Source organism: Falco naumanni, chromosome 9 (genome assembly GCF_017639655.2).
Source record: "Falco naumanni isolate bFalNau1 chromosome 9, bFalNau1.pat, whole genome shotgun sequence".
NCBI lineage: Eukaryota > Metazoa > Chordata > Aves > Falconiformes > Falconidae > Falco > Falco naumanni.
Genome location: NC_054062.1, coordinates 26,013,248 through 26,028,735, shown reverse-complemented (window position 1 = coordinate 26,028,735; position 15,488 = coordinate 26,013,248). Strand labels below are relative to the sequence as shown.

At 35.2% G+C, this 15,488-nt stretch overlaps 1 protein-coding gene across 2 annotated transcripts in view; it reads right to left on the bottom strand.

Moving 5' to 3' along the window:
• Positions 1–321: 321 nt before the first annotated feature.
• The window catches only part of KNDC1 (kinase non-catalytic C-lobe domain containing 1), a 65,903-nt gene continuing 50,736 nt past the window's right edge, over positions 322–15,488 (bottom strand). For both annotated transcript variants that reach the window (XM_040607552.1, XM_040607551.1), the window contains 13 exons: positions 10,810–10,903; positions 10,596–10,693; positions 10,099–10,310; positions 8,654–8,767; positions 8,118–8,265; positions 7,793–7,972; positions 6,466–6,681; positions 6,065–6,147; positions 4,748–4,898; positions 4,177–4,299; positions 4,017–4,076; positions 3,253–3,410; positions 322–2,957 (listed from right to left, as the gene is read on the bottom strand). In XM_040607552.1, coding sequence (XP_040463486.1) covers positions 2,726–2,957; positions 3,253–3,410; positions 4,017–4,076; positions 4,177–4,299; positions 4,748–4,898; positions 6,065–6,147; positions 6,466–6,681; positions 7,793–7,972; positions 8,118–8,265; positions 8,654–8,767; positions 10,099–10,310; positions 10,596–10,693; positions 10,810–10,903 — 1,869 coding nt within the window. In that variant the 3' untranslated portion in view covers positions 322–2,725. The remainder of the gene's footprint in view (positions 2,958–3,252; positions 3,411–4,016; positions 4,077–4,176; positions 4,300–4,747; positions 4,899–6,064; positions 6,148–6,465; positions 6,682–7,792; positions 7,973–8,117; positions 8,266–8,653; positions 8,768–10,098; positions 10,311–10,595; positions 10,694–10,809; positions 10,904–15,488) is intronic.

Here is a 15,488-nt window from a genome sequence, read left to right as displayed (position 1 = left end):
ACATAAAACCAAGATGAGGGAAGTGTGGAAAAAAATGAAGAAGAACTAGGACAGCTGGTGGCAATTCTGGCTTAAAGAACATACTAAATTTTTTTTCAAAATATTCTAATTTGGCATTGGAATGGAAACATGAGGCCAGACTGCAAAGTTGCTCATTTATGCAATATAATTACTGATGCCAATAACATTTTACTGACTAGATACAACTAGTACAACATGCTTTGTCCTGTGTTTCCATTTAAAAGGACACTTCCCACAGAGAGAGAAAACTTTAGCCCAACCCTTCCTGCTTGTTAGTCATAAATAAGCAGTACAGTTATATGCTAGAGGTAACTTTATTCTGAAATCTGTGTCACATAAGATGTGCATACATTGGTGCTCACAAACAAAACCAAACCAGTTTCCTTGTAAAAGAGTGATTTTTTTTTCCTCAATAGGTATTTACATTTTTTGTTGTTGCTCTGGGGTGGTGTCTAAATACAAATACAAATATCTGATTGATGAAAATAACCCAAAGTAGTATCATAACTCAATACAAATTTATACAATTTAAGGTCTGATACACTGAAGCATTATACAGAACATATGATATGATATTTAAATTCTTCTATAGCACCAGTTATTGTCATAAACACAGTATTTTCTAGATGTAGTAGTTGCTTTTAATCATGATAAAAACTAAGAAATGTATGAGCTAATTATCACAAGTGGAACATATAAATGATGTGTAAACTCACAAAAGCATTTTGAACAGTCTGGCAACTATAAAAAGTGAATTTATTAAGATCATGTCATTAGCAAGTTTTGTGGAGTTCTTTACATTAGTAAAGCTTATGCTACTTAAAATTTTACTGTCTTTCAAAGGCAAGGCTTAAGTGAATGGTGATTCTTAATTGAGAAAAGCAAATTACTAATAAAAACATAGATCAAATATGTGAAATGTATGTCTGAAGATAAGGTCATCATTAACATTCTTCACTGTATTATATAAAGATAGGAGGTAAAGATTAAATGTTTTCACATTTGTCAAGTTTTAAAGAAAGAGCAACACAACACATTTTACTTCCTTAAGGGTAAGTCAAAATACTACAATTAATGACATGCTAAACCTACATATGTGAAAAAACAAAATATATCACCTTAAAAGTAGAACAAATGCAAGAAAACCCTGTTGAGAACAGAGTTCTCCAGTGTTTAAACTAGTAAGGGCACAAAAGTTAATATTAATATATTAATATGACAAAGTAACTGAGGTATTTAATGGAAAGTGTGGACATACCTTGTTTTTACCGAGAAAGATGAGAAGCAGGTGGCCTGCGATGTATATATTGCTGTTATTGAGAAAAGGAGAAGCTTTCCTCTTAAACATTGAAAAAGCTACAATTTAACATGTGCACATGCATTTCTGTCAAGTTCAATAGTACAATTTCCAAAATACCAGAGATGTGCACTTTCCCATTTCTTATATCATCCTCCTCCATCACTAAAACATGCCAAGACAGTTAGTTCACATCTGCTCTTCATATCTCTCAAAATATTTTCATTTTTTAAACATAGTTCTAGGATTTCACTTTCAGGACAGAGCTCATTTTAGCTATTTCTTGCCCTTCCCCACTTCTCTTCCAATACTACCATTGCTCCCTCTGGTAGAAACACTTGTATTTGTAACTAATTTGTAGCCTTAACATTTTGGCCTTGCATAAACCTGGGTAGCTCAACAAACCTCACGTGAAGCAACAGCATCACATTTCATTGCCATTTAGAAGGTCCTGTAAGTACAAGCTCTATGAACAGGTTAGCACCAAAGCTTTACAAGTTGCAGATCCAAATTTCACACAGTTATCTTCTATTTAATGCTGCTGGAGCACTGCAATCTACAAAAGCAATCTCAGGAGCAAAAGCCATAATCAAATGTGCACACACACGTATGTACTCAAATTAGCAAAGTGATTCTTGTGCCCAATACAGACAAAAAAAACCCCAATTCCCAAAAAAGCAATTTCACATTTACCATTTTCACAAGGCCATGAGGGCAGAAGCAGAGTAACAAATTGATAATATTTAGATTCAGATCTTGCTTTTGTTTGAAAACAGGTTAGTTCAATGACATTAAATCCAAACCAAAAAAAAAAGTTGCAGCACTGCATTCCTCTCCATAGTATGCTTGAAGAAAAAAATGGCCAATTATTCAAGCCAAGTATAGTTTTTATGATACACAACATAAAAAGCCAGACACACCAACAGTCAAAAGATAGCAGAGGACCTGTGTCCCTGAATTATATGCACACGGTGACAGGATACAAGTGTAATATGTTTATACAAAAATATATTCAACATTTAATGAACTATATTCTGAACTCTCCTAGGCCAACTGTGCAACAGAAGCTGTAATTTTAACTTATTGCCACAGTATTTTTTAGATATTTGTTTGTGGGCTAATTATATTTTTATGCTAAGGAACAGTGAGAAAATTAATCATCCTTTTCATCTATACTCTCTCTTTACTTTTATCTTTATTTTTATTCTTTTGATCTGTCATCCAGTTGCCAAGGATTAAAATTTCTTTAGTCAGCATTTTATAACTCCAAGTTAAGAAATATGGACATTTCAACTTGAGATAGTATTTTAAGTCATTTCAGTGAAGTATTTGCTTGGGAATTGATGAAGTCAACTTAATCCAATTTTACATTCTACGCTTGGAATAGAACAGATGAAAGGTAAATAACTACTGAAATGTTGCCTTCATTCTGCGCAGCGTGTCTTGAATTTTTCGAGAATGTTTTTCTGCTGGTATCTGGTGGAAATTGGCACAGTTGTCAGCTGCCAATGCAGAAATGTCTGCATCTTTAAATCGAGTTATTCTTTGTCTGAGGTAAGTCTGCAGCCTGAAATCTGGTGTATATGTATAAGGATTCTCTTGAAATGCATGAACTTGGCTCACAACTTTTGCAATATTTCTTGAAAGAGAACGTGGTAAAAAAAAGAAAAAGAAAAAGATTAGTTTGTTTTGCAGATAAAAAAGCCCACAAAAAAATATGCCCAAAAAACTAAAGCCCCAAACCCAAATTTTACAGGAAATTCAAAAGCATTGAGTACTCCCTTCTATAGTATATGTCCCTTTAATTAGATGTCAAAATGACTGAAACTATTTAAACTGCCAACTGTGAAATGTTGCATCAGCTCTCATCACCCCATTAGACAATAATCTATTTTTAAAAATTAGGTGAATATGTAAATAATTAAAATAATCACCTAAGTTTAGTCCACTTGTGAGCTCCATTTGTCATTGTGAATCCTCCAGTTTCAAGTTGTTGGACATGCATAGCCAAAACATGGGCTGAAGGAATTGTTGGAAGTGTTTTGAATCTTTCTCCTTCCATCAAGCACAAGCTGTCACTTTTTAAAAACACCTAATTTAAAAACCCACACAGATAAATCTCACATTAAGTATCGGGACAGGTTTTACAGGAAGTTCTCCACTTCATGTATTCAGCACTACATATTTATTTGTCATTCGTTTTAGCTTTCGGCATTGAAGACAAGACTATGAATTAATCTGCTGTCAAACACTTTAAAGTACACAAATAAAGGTACTTTATACATAATTTTAGTTGTTCTAAATAACAGCCAAAATCACACTTCAGACCTTCACTCTACAATTCAAAATTGTATAGATCAATACAAAAACAATGGCGATAAAATAAATATTTAAGACTTTTCAAAACAGATCACAGCCACAAAGCTCCTGCATAAATAATCAGAAAAAGTGTATCTACTGTCCTAGCATGCTTTGAAATGTCTTTGTTGATTTTCAGTCATGCAGGATACACTTTTGAGATGAAAATTAATGTAAACTCTAAGATTTAGAGTCAAAAGGCTTAAATCAAAGTAAAATCTCATTCATAATACAAACTAATAATTATGGCTTTCACCCTGCAGAGGCATCCATTTAAGCAGGTTGTGCATCTTTTCGAACCCCAAAGAAATATTTTTACATGAAAGACTTTATACTATACCTCAACAGCCTTGAGTTCCTCCATTATATCAGCTACTTTTGCAGGTAAAATTTTCCACGCCTTACAATAAAACAGAATATAATTTTGTTTTTCACATTAGTATCCATATTGGAAAAAGAGTATATCAAGCAAAACAGTTACAGAACAATCCCAAACTTACTGGTAATTGTCGTACAATAAGGTTTTCCAAGCCTGTTAGGATTTGCATTGCAGTAGCGAAATTTCTTTGTTCATAGCAGCATTTTGCTATAAGAAGAAATTTTGATAACAAGCTCACCTGCAGCTGAAAAAAAATAATTAAGATCTAGCATATATATATAAATATATATGCTAAATATACATAGTAAATCTGCATAAATCTACATAATAAAATTAAATGATAAGGAAGAAGAAGAGATGCATTTTCATTTTTAATTTGCTATCAAAATTGTTGACTGTAGTAACTCTTCCCTCCAACACAAAACTTTCTCTTTTCTATCACCAAGATGTCCTTGTTCAAGTCTGACATCTATTCTCCTCAGGCAACCCACGTCTTACATTCTATTAGGTTTTGACACCTGCTACTAACAAAATATCCAAGACCCTCCTTGTGACAACAAACCAAATTGTTAACTGCTCACTCACAGGTGTATTTCAGAATATTTCTTGCAGCTTTGATACACAGCAACTCATATACAATAAAAAATAAATAACTTTTTCATCATTAATAATACAATAAAACAATGACCAACCTTAGACGTATGACACATTACTATTTCAGCAGCAACCCAGGTGCTGACGCTGTCTGCATTTCTTAATAATTGTAGAAGGTACTGGTCTTGTATACACTTTGACAGAAACAGATTACAGACTTTCAGTGAAACTGTCTCAGCAGAAGCAGCTCTGTGGAGAAGACGGGGAATAAAAGGCAAAAATAATTCATGCTGACTTTGGATTTTCAAAGAAAATTTTGTTTGTGAAGACGCTGACTTCTAACCATTTAAAATAATATCACAGTGCTTGCAGTCTTGATTTTATAATCTGTTATATACTATAACCACTGAGCTATGTTACTTTTTCTTCCTTATAATTACAAGATAATTACATGTGATTACAAGATAAGCATATACAGTATATGTTTCTGTACATAAAGACACCTTCACCATTTGTTACTGAATACAACAAGCCATCCAATCTGAAACAAAATAACAGCCAGAAATTTAAACTCATTAAAAACTGCAGCCACATAAGAGGCTGAGCCCAATACCTAGTGGCACCACAGTTTGTTTCCATGCCTGAACCCCAAAATCAGAATATACCAGCTGATTTAGCCGCTGCCATTTAACAATCTGTAAAAGACGAACTGCTGAGATGTTCATTCCCTATCCTTAGACAGAAAAATCTACAGGTAGCACAATTAACAAGTACTAATTAGAGGATAGCTGAATCCACTGAGTATGTAAGAAGTAGACCATAATCAAATATAATTAGGTCCATGTGGTTGGATGAAAACATTAATTACCATTGTGAAAGTATTTTAAATAGGTTGATAACTGCTCTAATAACTATGGGGAAATTCTTACATGTCTGTAAATACCGATACTTCATCTACCTAACAGTACAAAGTGGATGTTGCGTGGTGAGGCTGCGGAGTCCCCACCCACATTCAGAACCCAACTGCACGTGGTCCCAGGCAAGCAGCTCTAGCTGACCTTGCTTAAGGCAGGGGGTTTGGACTACGCAGTCTTGAGAGGTCTCTTCCAACCTTAGCTGGTCTGTGACACTGTAATGGTCATTGAGATTTTATATACATATATGCATGACCAAGGAGACTGTTTCAGAAACCATTACATGCATAGGTATGTGCAAACATGTGCATAGGTACATCTACATACAAATGCATAAAATTTTCTGAAATTAGAAAAAAAATATATAAATGGATTACCTAGTCTGTCAAACAGATATTAAGTATTTAAAATGCATTTCTCTTTTTGGATGTATTAAAGGTGTAACACAGGAAGGTATTGTGCGTCAACAAAATGGAAGGGCAGTTAAAATAAGAAACTTACTTTTGGACAGCAACACATTTGTCTTTAACACCAAGTGCTCTTGAATTTAGAAAGTGGACAGGATGGCATTTATGAAATACTTCCTAAACAAAAGAGTAAGATATATCTGTTGTTAGATCTAGTAGTTCTTCTAAAATGCTCGGCGATACAAATGACAGAGGGTTCCCCCACTCCCCTCTCTTCAGCAAATTTATTAGAGGGATCACAGCCTGAGGACAGAATTAGTCATTCCAAATTCTACTGTAGAGATTTCAAGAGAAAAATGGATTATTTTAATTCAAAGTCTTATGAAACAGTATGAAATAAACTTGAAACAGGGTTGGGAAATGGTGGAGAAAGGAGGCTGAGTATAAATTAAGAAGATATTATTTGTACTTGCAAGTAAACCTAGACCTTTGTACCTGTTGCAGTAATGTCAGCTGACAACAAAGCTGCTGTGCACTGTATTCGATTAGGAGATATGGTCCCACTTCATCTGCTTTAGCAAAGGAGACCGGGAATTCTTCTGTAAAACTGTTATAGCATGGCTTTGGCAAAACTGATGAACTAGCACACAGTCGTTCTCTCTGGTATTGTGCAATTGGTCCCACACTTTTGGAAAGTTTCCAGTTAAAGTTCTGTAGAAAATAAGAATTCTCTAAAGCAAACACGATGCCTCCTCTTGATGTAATTTTCTGGAATGTTTTGTTAGAGAAACACCTTTGTGGATGCAAAACTGTTCAGTTAATCTTCAAGGTTAGGCCAAACATTAATTGGTTTAGTCAACGTTGCTATTTTAAGCTAATATCATATGCACAATTGATGAGTTTGAGCAGGAGGTTGCCAGAACTCAATCAACAATCGGTATTTAAAACAAACTTCCGTGTATTCAAGCTTGCTGCCATAAAATGGTTTATATTCTGAAGTCCTACATTACACAATTTACTTCTATTTCTTGTACTCTTTTTTGCTTAGAATCAAATATTCCTGTCTAAAGAAATACTTGGTCTTCCATTTTTTCCCCTTCTATCTTCCAGTATAATTATGATGCAGTAACAATAAAAAAAAGATCATGTTTCTCTATTCTGCTCGCCCTTTATTGGCTGAATCCTGAGTACACCCCATGGAATTTTGCACCTTTATCAGGAGGCTGATTCTAAATTCAGCTCGTACATTATCAACGCATTTGACTTCCACGTGTCATTTTGGTTACTCTGTAGAGAGATGTTTTTTCAGGAAAAGCCTACAGTATATGTTCTGGCTTCTATGGTTACTTTTCACCAGTACAGTACATAAAACACAGACAAAAGTTCAGACAAGTTTTTTCTATAAGCTTTGAAGTTCTAGCAGGAAACCTCTCACCTTCCTGCTGGTTTCCTACATTTATAGTTTTACAAAGACATATGCCTAATAGAAAGCATTAGTGTTTGACAAGGGGGAAAAGGTCTCCTGGTAACTATGAGTCACATGCTAGTATCTAGGATGAAGAGTTCAACTCCTCTCAAAATTTTGATTATCTGATCTATTGTTACTGAAACAGCTGACAGGGCACAACTAAGGCTTAAGATGATTTCCACAGTTATAGAACTGTTTAGGCCTTAGATATTTTCAAAAGAAAATTTAAAATGAAGGTAGATAATTTTTACTAAATAGGGGTCTGGACCTTAAGCTGGACACTTTAGTTTTTGTCAGAAAATAATATATAGAAATGTGTGTGCTCCATATACCGAATCTGAAAAAAAGACATACCTTTCTGCAGATGTCTTCTGAGAGCTTTTTACATAGGAAATGTAACGTTTTTCTGCCCTCCTCACCTTCCTCTTCACAATTCTCCATGCTGGAGCCGTGGTGAGCACTGCCACTTTTCCTGGCAGAAGCATCCTCAAGCAATGACAACAAGCGCTCACCATAGCCATTTAATGGAGCAACCTGTAAATACAAAACAGGCTAACACAATATTGAACTCAATCTCCTATAAATTATAAGCAAGACACAAAATAGTTGTAAGATTCCTGTCTGTCCAAAACCAGACATATTGAAGACAGGTGTCAAAAATGGCATTATTCTGGCTTACCTTGGAAGAAATAAATTCTTTTAGGGTACACAAAAGATCAGTATTTGTTGCAAAGTCTACACTGTAGCAGTCTTCAATCCAAGCCTGCAGGATGTAGAAACTGCGGTTACGTATTTTGGTAAGTGATGTGGAAGGACCCAGGCTTGTACTGGTGAGAAGAAAAAGGTACATATTTCACTAAAATTGATATCCATTTCCAAATTAAAAATAAGTGTTGAAAAAATCACAAGCATTATTTAGTGTGATTGCACTATCTTAAGTTCTTATGTTTCATGGCAGCAAAATCATGGTTGTATGGAAACAAAGCTGTGGTTGTACTTACAACCCATCACTGAACAACTGGTAAGACTCAGAATTCACAAGAAAGAAGTAACCACATTGTCAAATATAGTACTTGCTCTACTTTAACTTGTCAAGAAAGTCTTACAAAAACAAACAACAAAATTCAATTTAAGTAGTTTTCAGAAACAGCCATTTGCCATTGGAGGGAAATTCAGTTGTGCTTTGATAACGCTTTTCACAGGAAATTACTGTACCTGGATAAAGTGCTGCTGATTCTATCAAGAAGAAACTGCAAAAATTCTTCTTGTGTGCAGAAATAGCGAAATGTGTAGAGAAACTGTTGTACATAACCTTCTAAAAATGCATTTCTGTGAAGCATAAAAAAGACTTCAGACAAGCAAGAACACAATTTCTTCTTGCATTAGAGTACAGCAACAGCAAAAAGATGAAGAATTAATAGGGATTTTAAATTCTCAAGCTCTACTTAAAACCTTGACTCCTTTTTCTTTTATTTTTCTACATTATACATTGTGTTTGCTACCCCTGAAAGCATAATTTGTTTTAAAAAAATTTCTTACTTTTAAGAATTTTGTGAAGAACTACTCTGACATTTCTAGTATGATCAAAAGTTACATTCTAAATAGTATGGAGAACATGCTTAATTTTCTTTTTCTATCATCTCACTTGTTGTTTTAAAAGTTTCTATTATAATAACAGCATAAAAAGTAGATACTTTAAGCAAGAAAGTATTTCCTGTAGCTCTAACTACAGCAGTAGCTGCTTTAACAACAGAATATACTTATTATACACACGTTAAAAATGAGTGCATTTTATTTTTTTGTACACACACACATGCACACACATTCAAGGTCTTAACAGAGGTTAATTGTCCTGTCTTGCTGACAGCTTACGTCTAACCATGAAAGTCTGTATTTGATGAATGAAAAGCTCTGATTGCAAAATAATCTCTTCAGTTTGTGCAAAATATTAACTGCCAGGAAAATCAGCACTCAGGATAAGTAACTGGGTCTCAGAGTCAGCATGAGCTGGGAGAAGTAGCCGGGAGAAAGTCACTGCCTCTACAGTGGCACAAATCCGATGGATTCTTCTGGGCGGTTTCCATCCTTCATACTATTATGGTTCAGGTACCTTAAAACAGCGCTGCCCTCACCCTAGTTGAAGGTTAAAGGACATCTTTGTCCCCACTTTAAGCACTGCGATAAGCCTGCATCTTTATCAGTCCCAAATACTGGGGCAGTAATGTGTAAAACAGAACCTATACATTTTCACATCCAGACCTTGGTAATAAGAATTATCAAATTACATGTTCTGAAGAATTGTTATACTGCTGGCAGTAACATAAAGCCTTGATTCCATGGCAACTATCAGAGCAAACCCTCAAATAAGTAAAGGATAGAAAAGTTTAAAGTTATTAGGTTTTGATTTATTAATAAATACTTCAAATTTTAATCAAATTCAAACTTAGAAGTCTGGCTTATTTTTTATGAGACTGTCTTCTGCCATTTCCATGCCTGTTTCTGTAAATAGGTGTTCATAGAAATAACATTAAACTTGATACAAGGGAGAAGAATTTATGCAATGTTGAGTAACTAGGATTTGTTGTGGAGACTATTTATTCCTGAACTAGCAACTATGCCTCAACCCATTCCCAGTTAAGGATGTGCAAAATATACTATACCTAGAATATAAATAAACCATTAAACCAAGTGGAGTACCAGCCTGCAGAACTCTTATTCCACCTTGATTATTACATTGGTGTTTCTCAGTGTTATAGTAAAGAAGCAGTGACGACTCATCTGATTGTGCCACATCCACAGTGTCAGCTCTCCCATGGTGAATGACTGTAGGCAGCACACAGGATTCCACACCCCACTGCTCTGCATACATGATCTGCTCAAAGATGCAAAGCCATGAAAAAGTAGAAAAATAAACAGGAAAATCCACACAAAATCAAGTCAACTTAAAGCCAAATCACATTTCATACAATGGCTTTTTTTCCTTTTTAAACAATACTAGCAGCAATTACATTTATTTTAATTATTCTTTTAGATCCTACTTAATTTGGCACTTTGACATAAAACATTTCACATTTCGTATACCGACTTCAGCCGCCAACTATACTGATGCAGTGACAAAATGACAAATGAAATACAAGCAAAATAAAGTCTGACTTACCTGCATGTATTTCTTCACCAGTTCAAGAAACTGCACTTTTGATTTCATCTCCTGTAGCTGTCCCCTCAATTTGGGCAACACAGATTTAGTTTCAGGACCTTTAGATTTAACACACACAGCATAAGAAGATCAATGATTCTGATTTATAGAAAAAAAAAAATCCTTGAAAGTACTATGCACCCACTTTATTCCTGGCAAGTTGCTGTAATCTTACCTTTGTTTCTCCTTTCTTTCTGCAATAGTTTCTGGTAAAACTTTATGGTCTTTCTGTAATTTTTTGTCTCCATCATTAGCAACTGTTCTAGTTCCTAACGGGAAAAAGGATTGTGATCAGAATGGTAAATATAAGGTTCTAGTAAGAAACTGAAAAGAGAATTATTTTGTAGGAAAAACCCCCATCTAAACAGACAAGAATATGATATTAATGAGAAAAAACTCCCTTTCGCACCTGTACTTACAGGCAAGTTACAGCAAGACATCAACTGTCCCCAGTAAAGCATTAGTCACACCACAGTTTTACAGCTTAAGAACTGGAGCTGATTTGTGTATGATGAGACCACACTGAAGTTCATCTGAATTAATTTATATAAATATGCCTTTAGTTATAATTGCACTTATCAGGTTGTTTTCAAGAGCATTTTTTAAAAGTTTCATTCAGGAGGCATCCAGAATTAAAAGTGATGGGTTCTGAAATCACTGCAGACCCCAGAAATGCTCTGTTAAGCAGCTGACCTATACTTGCAGCAAGAACTGAAAGTTTGACAGAAAGCAATGGTTTCCAAACAAGTATAATTACATTGTATTATACAAACAGGTCAGAACCCAGACAGGATGGCTGCTGTATAATAAAGGACACATAAATTTGGAGGTTCAGCTTACATATGTTATATTTATGCATTTTACATAATTGAAAAAATAAACTAAATTTATACAGAATTATAGAACTTAAGCAGTGGAAAGGAATGAAAGTATATCAGGCTTTGTGCAATAGTATCACATTTGATGTAAACACTTGATAATTGCTTGCATATCAAAGGTTTCATTATTTTACCAACCAATGAAACAGGCCATCCACTTTGGGTTCAGCTTCTGATTTATTACGAAACAGCGTGTGTTGTGTTTTAGAAAAGTGGTGGCTTTCGCACTTGGGTCCTAAGCTGACTGCCAGTGACCCAGTTACATGAAACAGCATATTAAATGGAGTGAGTTCACTGAATGCAGCAGACAGAACTCCCACAAGCAGAGTGATCAGAAAACACATAGCTCAGAGCTACTGTATCAAACAACAGATTGGTAAATAGGTTAGCTTTAATGGGATGGACTTACTAGAAATTAATTTGAGTTTGAGAAAAACCTGTCACTGTTTTTCAGAAAAGCTCAAAAGGTTTAACAACGTAGTTCATTAGCAGCAAGGTTCACAAAAGCCCTGTGGATTTTTTAAAGACTTACCACTACATAGGCATCACATAGAGAACAGTGAAAGCACAGAAAAGCTATTATCCAGATGCTAAATTGCAAACTTGCTTGCTTTTACTTAAAGGTTTGGGTTTGTTTCCTCAATCAAAGTGAAACCAAGTTGATTAAGAGACTATGAACACTGAAAGGGAATCAGAGTGGCCATTTTCTGACATTTGGAATCTGACTGACAGAAGTGGTTTCTCCCTTAAATAACTTCAGGTGAGTAACAGTTAACTCAGCAGCGAATTCCTAGTCTATTCTACAACATCTTCCATTTTAGGCAGGTCTAGAATAGAAACAAATTTGATGAAGGTATACGTTCAATTGTTCTGCTCCCTCTGAAGTACATTTAATTTGTCAGGACACTTTTCTACAGAACATCCCTCAGTCTAGGGAACAATGTAATGATAGAGTGACTTTGGTTACTTGGGAAAGTTGCAAATTCCAGCCTGTCTTTGAAGTGTAAGTTTTGTACATGCTGAAGGATGGCTTCACCAAAGGATGCAGAATATTGGCAGGAGGGAAAGGAAAAGAGAAAAGAAATGGGAAAGGGAGAACTGTGGCCAGAACATGCAAAGCCTTTGCTAGAAACATCCTAGTCACAGCTTGGGCACACTGAAGTCTGGTGGAAACTCTTACAAGTAGCTTACAACATCCTGGGGAATAACTGAAACCTAGTGCAGGCAAAAAGGAAAAGGGCAAAGGCTACGAAGGCTTGGGGCTTCAAGAGAACTGAAGTCAGCCTACCAGGCTACAGAAAACAGAGGGAAAAAAAAAAGCTCTTCCCACTGTGAGGGCAGACTTGGACACCCCCCTGCAGAAATGGCAGGCCTGGTGGCTACCCTCCCTTTCTTACTCTGCTGCAAGGGCTTGGTTTGGTTTGCCTGGATGTACTCTGTATGAGGCTGCAGAACCAGCAGCTCCTGGACTAGAGGTGATGCCAGGCAGGGGACATAGACTTGCTTGCCTAAGGACTAACTTTCCTAAATACAGATTAACCTTTACTGACCTTAAGAACCGCAATGAGCTATCCAATAAGAACCTACACAGTAAAGCAATAATTACTGTTACGACATTTGAGTGTCACCTTGATCCATAAATATTTTATTTTTTTATGCTAGCTATTTTACATTCCTTCCAAACATAAGAGTACATATTACCATTTGTAAAGATCATAATAGCTTGATTAATGCCATTGTTAATACTGTTCATCATGTTTTACTTTTTGCATCTTATTAAATCACAACCTATCTAAAGTGCAGACAATATCTAATAGGTTTCCATGAAAAAATAGAAATGTTAATTATTTTTTATGGCAGAATATTTAATTATGTCATAAATATATATCTGTTCTGGCACTCAGTTTCTCAGAACCTGCATGTTCTCAAACTTACTTACAGGTATACAAAATTTAAAAAACTACATAAATTTAATTGCATTTAGTTTTAGAAAGTGAATAAAGAAACCTTTGAAACATACGACTATTTTAATGGGAGAGATAAGTGTATTAATGACACGTATGTGGCTCCAAAGCTGTGATTTATTGTGTGGTTTGACTCTCATTCAGAACTCACTTCCAGTTGCAGATTTGAACCAACTGAGCAGACCTATCCTTATGAAAGGATAGTGCCATTAAATCATGACAAATGTAGTCAAGCTCAAAGGTCTACCTTTAAACATTAGCTCTTTGAAATAGCAACTCCTAAACACTGCTTTAGCACACTTCATCGCAAAGCTGTGAATCAGCTCAGCTTTATTGCTGGATTTCAAAAATCTGTCAGAGACCCGGGGCAAAAAGTAGGTTGATTATAATCCTTTGCAGATAATGAAAGCCAGACTACAGTTAATCAGGGAACTGGTTTCTGAAATAAAACTGGGTAACATATTATTTAAACAAGGAAGGATAGGCTGGAGACAAACAGCTCTAGCTTGCCAGAGAGGCAGAACTTTCCTCCAGCAACTCAAACTACCTTCCTGCTCAAAACAGCCGCTTCCAAGCTTTCTTTTGGACTTCATAGTCCTCCTGGATTGGACATGGGACATGCATTTTCTCCACTAGAGTTTACAGTGAGAAGTTGGTGACTAGAGTAATTAACTTTTCTTAACTTCTACTTTGACAGAAAACTCATGTTAATTTTCACACGGAGTATTTTATTTTCTTAGTATTTTGGTTCAGACAGTGCATCATTCCCTTGAAATTTGCCCAGCTCTTATTCATTGCTTACACGTTAACAGTATTAATCACTGGCATTTCTTAAATGTTAACGACTACATTTATTTTCTACATAATGTGTACTCCAAGCATACCATATAAATGCTCATATTATCAGATAAAACTAGCTGAAAAAACTGCTGTACAAATACAACTGTTGGCTACATCCAAGTACAACAGTACACAAGGACTTAACAAGCGTTAAATCCTACCCCTATCAATGGTACCAGAAACATCCGTATTATTCAAAATGAGATATGAACTGGTCTTTGTCAGCTGCTGGTATAGAGATTAAAATCATGCTATACACTTTCACAGTTGATTTGTAGTGTTTGGTTTGATGAATCAGGCAGCAAAGGGACAGCAGACAGAAGCTGGGTAGAGCTGCTTGTCACCTACATGTTGATAACTGATTGTTTTACAGCAAAGTCTCCTGACTGCTACAACAGAAAAATAAATTTCAGTTTCATATTTTTCCCCCTGTCTTTCTTATATATTGACTGGTTGAAACTTGCAACAGTTCATCTCCTTTCAACAATATTGCTAATAGTTTATTTCAGAAATCGCCATGACTGACGGAGTTTGGAAAAACAGCAGAATATTAGGAAGGTTTTCTTTGCTCAGGTTAAATGTTCAAGATTACTGCAATTAGAGCATTATGATTCTGTAAGTGTTTATTTTAAACACATTTGTAAGAAGCTGGGTTTTACAGAAAGTCAATGTTGTAGTAACACCAGCAGAAAGATTAAAGTTGTTGAAGCTATGGTAGTGAAATAAATAAAAATAGTCACAAGACCAAAAACTAACTGATATTTTAAAGTATCTTCTGTTGAATTTGTAGAAACAGACACCTAAAAAGTAATTTCAATTAAAAAAAAGAGAACATTTAATACAATATTATTAAAATATTTTAAAGGTCATATACCTGAATATTCTAGTATACCAAGACTTTTTTATATAAACAGTACAACAGAGAATATACGTATCTGCACATACACGCTTTTTTGTGATGCAATGCATTCAAAGTATTTATACACTGCACAAAAGTATTTAATCTTCTGTTAAACTTCTCCTCTGAAGAAAATGGTGGAATATAAGCTGAATTTGACTTCATAATTGAAGATGGCAGTTTATAATTGTATTCCTTGTACCTTGGCCACAAAGGGATCTCACAAATTAGGGAGACTACTTATGTAAGATACCAAGCTTCTATTGTCTGCAAA